Source organism: Gavialis gangeticus, unplaced genomic scaffold (assembly GCF_001723915.1).
Source record: "Gavialis gangeticus isolate Ggan-Ray unplaced genomic scaffold, GavGan_comp1, whole genome shotgun sequence".
In the NCBI taxonomy this organism is placed as follows: Eukaryota; Metazoa; Chordata; order Crocodylia; family Gavialidae; genus Gavialis; species Gavialis gangeticus.
The window spans coordinates 11,383,690-11,390,350 of record NW_017729007.1 but is presented as its reverse complement, the minus strand read 5'-3'; the positions used below and the strand labels follow the sequence as shown (position 1 = coordinate 11,390,350).

The 6,661-nt window shown below is 39.5% G+C and overlaps 1 protein-coding gene across 1 annotated transcript in view; it reads right to left on the bottom strand.

Moving 5' to 3' along the window:
* Window positions 1-1,104: 1,104 nt before the first annotated feature.
* Window positions 1,105-6,661, bottom strand: part of MAPK11 (mitogen-activated protein kinase 11) — a 60,954-nt gene continuing 55,397 nt past the window's right edge. Inside the window, exon 12 of the mRNA XM_019509294.1 lies at window positions 1,105-2,729. Coding sequence (XP_019364839.1) covers window positions 2,656-2,729 — 74 coding nt within the window. The 3' untranslated portion in view covers window positions 1,105-2,655. The remainder of the gene's footprint in view (window positions 2,730-6,661) is intronic.

The window sequence follows — 6,661 nt, the reverse complement described above, 5'->3', positions numbered from 1 at the left end:
CATTTAGTTTAACTGTATCTGTGAACACATTTGTACTGAATATTTTTAGCAATAAACATATCTGGTGGAAGAATGATAACTTTTTCAAGCACAAAGCAGAATTGAGTGACTCTTCCCTTAGACTGGATATTTCTAGGAATATGAAGATAATCCAGAGTTGTCCTAATGAATGAAAGCAATTTTGGAAGGCAGATTAAACCATGCATTTCTGAGTTTATATGATCTCTAATTAGTAGAGGTCAGGATCCTGATTCTGGGGTCACAGTATCTGCCTGCTGCTTCCTCCTTCTGAAGCATCTGGTGCTGGCCATAGTCAGAGACAAGATACTGCTCTAGAGGCACCTTGGCACTTACCTATTGCCAATTCCTATGCTCCTATGTTGGATTCCTTCCACCTACATGCAAAATATTCCTGTTTTTGGATACTACTATTTCTTTCTCATCTGAGTTACAGTAGAGGTACGGCAGGTGAGGTAAGCAACAGTATCAACAGTGAAGTGTTGCAAGAAAATGAGGAAAATAAAAAATATAAAGTAAATGAGATATTTGGAGATAATCATTATTTTGTAACTTAAATCAGGCCATAAATGCAGTAACACAAAATCATAAGCAATCATGCAGTTGCCACTATGGCCTGATCCACATACTTCTATTGACTTAAATGGACTTTGGATCAAGCACTAAGAAATTATTTTTAGATAATAAATTGTGAGGATAAATGAGTTCTTTTGGTCATGTTCTATTGCATTTCAGGCCATGGATATGCATTACATCTGTGGCACTAAATATGCTCATAGCACTACAAGAAAGCGAACATACTGAGGTATACAGATGGCAGCTGCCACCTGATTATTAACAGCTCAGGGCAAAGCATCCCCCTATTGCCCCTGGTTCCCCTTCATAGCAACTTTGCAGCTCTCCAGTCAGGAAACTTGAAGGTTTGTATACCCCCAAAGCACTATATTTTTGTAGTACTTCAAAATGTCTCAGTTAACTTAATACAATGCACTAAGCTTATCTAGAAAACAAATTTTCATAAATAAGATGATATTGTCATGTAATAAATACTTATTTACCTTCCTAGAAAAATTACCCCAAAGATACAGTTTTCATAGATTTTTACTTGGATTATATCAATGATAGATGATAGTACACTGTCATGAAGAAAGACACTGGTTTTGTTTCTTTAGTAGTCAATTATTTTTTTTTAAATCAACACAGCTAAAATACAGAGAAAATAAACAAATGTGTTAAAACTCATCTGTTCAAATATTAGCTGTGCAATGCAACCTAACAACAAAATATCAAGGCAAAGGGAAGTAATAAATTAATATAAAATGACAGCTCAAAATAGTCTCAAAAGAGACAGTGAAACAAGACAAACCATATAAAAATGAATAGCATCCACTGATACAGTCCATTATGAATTACACAGAAGTAAAAATGACACAGCTGTTGACCACAAGAAGCTGTATACCAAAGGTTGTTAATCATTTTTTTTATTAGTATCATACTTCCAAATGGGTAAATTGAATTATAATGTTAATTGTTTAAGATATATTAGCATCTGATATATCATACTATTTATTATCTTAAGTTTAAATTGTTCAGCTGTTCAGAGCTCTCAGTACTCTTAGAATATTGTTCAAAGCTGAGATTACAATATTTTGATTTTTACAAATGTCCAAACTAATTTTAAACCTTATTATTGTTTTGTTTTGTTAATCTCAAATGCTGTCATCTCTCAAGGCTAAGATAAGGAAAAGAAAACAATAAGGCAATACTGAGTCCAAAGCTGTGACCTGAATACAGTATCTTTATAGCAGCACCTATGAGGTGTCTGGAAGACTGCAGGAGTTCCCTGTAGTGTGAATTCTTGTAACTTGTGCAAATTTACCAAGACACCTGTGATGGAATGACCTATAGTAGCACCACAAATTAAAAGTCTCACATACTTACACTCAGCAGATCAAAAGACTATTGGGAAAATAATGAGAACAGATTCTTCAATGGCAACAAAAGACAGATTTATTTGTTGACTGCCAACTGGTGTTAGACCATTCAAGAGACATCCAATATGTTTATAAGACCACCACAGATATGACTACAGTTGCATATTATGTCTATCTCTCTACCATGCCCTCTTTTCATAAAGGCACTAGCTATAAATAAAACGAAGTAAAACAAAATAAAACAAACCAGATAAAATAAGGTTAATGCCAGAAAAAAGTGGGTTGCTTGTATGGACTTCTACCTTGATGTTTGCATACATTCACGCTTTAACTGTACAATTTCAAATAATAAAAAGTTACCTTCATTTTTGGCATTACAACTGAAAAAGTAAAACATGCAGAAAACACAGTTAAACATAACTCAGTGCATCATTTTATCAGAATGAAGCATTTCTTTATCATCTTTTATGAGGGATTACATTCATAGTACAAGGCAAAAACACAAACCAAACCAAAAAAACAAAACAAAAAAACCCAAGAAACAAAAGACCTCAAAACAGACATCTGGCTTCAGTTTCATTCACCTGCTTTTCCGTATCTTCTCCAAAATCTTTGGATAGTAAAATCTACTCTTGTGAACATATGTTAAATTGTAATATGTTTAACAGTCTTCAGAGTGCAGCAAGGCAAAACATAGCTGTATTTACTGTTCTATTTCCAGGCTATCCATTTTTAAATCAGGTGGTTTAAAGCTAATCACTTCTTCATATGTAAGCTCTGAAAAATGAAAGAAAAATAGGTGTGAACTATTTGAATGTTAAATACAAACCTTTAAAAAATGTTTGCCTGTGCAATTTTGACATAGCAGCAGACAAGAATGATACAAAAGATTTCTGAAACAGCTGCCTAGTATGAAACAGTAAATTTAGAAATAAAAGCTAAGTAGGACTTGATCTAAAACCCACTAGATTTAGTGGGAGACTTTCCATGAACTTCAATGGGCTATGGATTAGACTGTAAGAGTTTACCATTCTGACGAGCGTCTGTCCAGCAACTGAGTCTAAAACAGTCTAACCCTGAAGTGGACACAGAGTATGTTGTCTCAGGCCTGCCAGGCTGACTTAGTGAGAGGTAAAATATAACACAGAATGGAACTCTTAGAAGACACCCCTCCCCCCCTTTTTCCCATCACACTTTGAGTTGCAGGGAGTGTTTTATTCTGCCTTAATTATATATGAAGCACCTATCTGAGCCTGCCCACTTATACTTCATTCTTTATGGATTTTGCTGTAATTTATTAATCACTAAGGTTTTTGTACAGGATTTCTTTTGCCACTATGTCAGTGTTTCCCAACCAGTGTGCCACGGCACAAAAGTGTGCCGTCACAAATGAACTGGTGTGCTGCAGAATTTTGCCATGGCAATGAGCTACGAGTATGAGGATGGGGAATGCCTTAACAGGTGTGCTGCAAAAAAATGTTATTAATGTAAGTGTGCCTTGGCTGGAAAATGTTGGGAAACACTGCACTATGCCTTACTTATGAGTCACCATTTTTACTCTCCATAACATCTATCTCTTTTCACCAACAAGCAAGTTACACCTTGACTGCATAACAGAGAACCATATCTATGGATTCCCCCCCCGCCATTAAATGCCTGTTTCTCAGAGAACTAAATGGCAAATTTCACATCTATAAAGGATCAGGCCTTTAGTAACTAGCTAGTGTTTAAAACAGATCACACCTGCTCATATGTACTGGTTTATTAAAATAATCCATATTCCGAGGCAGTAAATCAATGCCTATGTTTGGCATTTCTTTAGAGAAAGTCTTTAAAGCCTAGCTAAAATCACAGTGGCTTTGTACTGATCTGGTTATGCAAAGTAACTAAATGCCACCTTAACTGAGCAGCAGAAGGTTTTGCCAGGTTAAGGAAGAGCTGGGTGGCATTTCTCCACAGAACCCCAGGCACCTGAAGAAGAGGGGATTCGCCAGGATGCATTTATACCACAGCGATTGATCCTCACCTTCTGTAAGAGCTCCTGTGTCCAAGGCAGATGTTCATAGGTAGCATTACAGGTATTGCAGCACTTTTGAAAGTGCTGCAAAAATGTAGCAGTACCAGGCAGGGACAGACATGCAGAGCCCCCTGGCTGGAGAGTTACAAAGTTGCCTCAGAGGCATGCAGTGAAGTGTACTCAGCCAGGAAGTGATAAAAGGTTGCTCTCAGCTTTACCTTTACCCCCACAGCACAGCCCCATCCTCTGCTCTGCTCTGCCCTGGGGACTGGAGTAGGAGCAGCAGCAGCAGCAGCTCTTCTCACCACCCTGTGGCAGTGGTCTCCCTGACACAATGTTGCCCTCCCTGATCCTTGCTGCACTCACTGTGGCATGAGCAGTGGTCTCTATCGCAGTAAGCAGAGCTGCAACCTCCAATCCTGGCTGGACTGCGGTTCTGCTCCTTGGTGGGCTCTCATTGATCCAGCTATTTTCTCTTTTTCCCTCAAGGAGCAGGGGGCACGAACAGAGCATCGTGAGAAGGAGGGGCAGCAAGAGACCTCCTTGTAGCACTACATATGAATATACAGACATTATGTATAATTCTACAGAATATGGCACTATAGAGAAGGTCCTGTTTCAACCAGCACTTGTCTCATTTTTGTAGTGCTACACGTGGGAGGCACATCTGTAAACCTTTTTATAGCACTACAAGGACATACATTGTCCTACAAATATAACATTCATCCACAGCCTGAAAGCCACTGGCAGCTAGGTGTAAGCTAGAATAGCCTATGAGTCACTGAGTATAGTTCAGAACAGAACAGGGTTAGAACCTTAATTTTCTTCTCAAGTTTGGTTCCTGAAACTGTACTATAAGTGAATATTGTAGGTTGTATATTATAGATTTTCTGCAGTAATGAAGCTCCTTATTCTATTCTTGTTCCCTCTACTCCACTGAGAGCACATGCACTGAAATGTAGCTGCAGTAACTAAAGGCAAGGTACTGCATAATGCATTCAGCATTCCAGATAACATGCTCTGGATTGCATGTAGTGGTATTTTCTACACAATTAAACTGCCAGCCAGGAAACTCCATGTGAGGGTTGGATTGCAAACCTCAGCAATGTGTATTAGACAATAAGAAAGTTCATCAGTGCACAGCCTGAAAAAAGCCAAGCATCTACTATCCCTGTTAAATTTGGGTGCTCAGTCCCTTTCATGATCGAACAGAGATTTTTAAGCTTGAAGAACAGAAAAAAGGGAGAAACATACTATTGATTTCTTCTGAAATTAGCCCAATATTCCATTACCCACTTGGACAAGATTCTTTATATAAATGGGTCTTTCAAGGTCCCCCTATTTCAACGTGGCACTTAATGTGCCTTAAAAGCCATTATATATAGTGTTAATTGTTGTTATAAAACTGATAGAAAATTCTGCTCCCAAGAAATATGCATGTTCATATTATTCTCAATAAGACCTAATATTTCCTTTGCCATGAAGTGCTGCCACACTGGAGATGTAAATGAGCCTGAAGTCTTTATGAATTAATGAGGGGCCATAGGGTGAGAGTCACAAAAGAATAAATGCTAATGCAATTTACATATTTTATTCAATAACTATTACATGCAAAATACATGGGCAGAGCCTGTTGCTTCCTCCTTCTCAGGAGAGTTCTCTTCAAACTGGACTACAGGATCAAGCTTCTGCTTGTTGGGTGTTCCTCTTACTCCAAGACGCTTACACTCTTGGCTTCCAATGAGTCAGCACCACCAGGAAGGGTTAAGAGTGCTTTCAGCCTAGCTCGGCCCACAGCCAGGTGGTTAGGATACTTTCCAGGAAGGTCAAAGCAGAGGGTCTAGTACCTCTGCTCCTAGAATTTAGGAACTCTGGTTGTGGAGGTTCTAGAAGTCAAGTCTCCCTGCAGTTCTTGAGCAAATGATTTATCTATCAGACTCCTGTGCTAAGATGGGCAACCCTCCCTCCAGGTTTAAAAAGAAAAGAGGGAGACCACTGGTCACCTACATACAATGGGATGTGATTAATGTAATGAAAATGACTAAATCTGGGAGGAGTGGCCATTTAAGTTTGTGAAGGCCTAACTATACCACGATATCAGGAAATCTCAGCACAAGCATCGCCTTCCCACTGGGCTTGATTGACAGTATCTTCAAAACCCAGAAGAATATCAATTAACCTCCTCCTCCCCAGCTGTTAGTCTCTGACATGCTGGAGGCTGAGGGTAAAGAGAAGCCTCAAAGGCATGACCTCAACCATCCATACCAGCAAACTTCTGGGTTTGGATCATACCTGGGGTGCAGATTGGTGGGGTATATTCAGGCCCTTTTGCATCAGGATTCACTGGCTCCACAATGCGGCAAAGTCTGAATGATGCAGGACCCCCTTCTCTTTGTTTTTCTTCTTCAGCCACATCAGATCTCTGAAATAATCTGACCTAAAATCCAGATTGGATTTATTCTTCCCCATATGTCTTAACAACTTAGTCCAGCAGTTGACAACTTTTATAGGCTGCAGGCCAGAATGACCCAGCTCAGGTCAAAGGCAGGTGGTTGGGCAGATGCTATGAGCCAGCTGCTGCCACTACTGTGACTGCTTCTCCCTGCAGCAGGATAGGGAAGGGGGAGCTCCTGTGGCTGTCACTTCTCTGGCAGCATGGGGAAAGCAATCACAGCCAAGGCCCCCCCCCCCC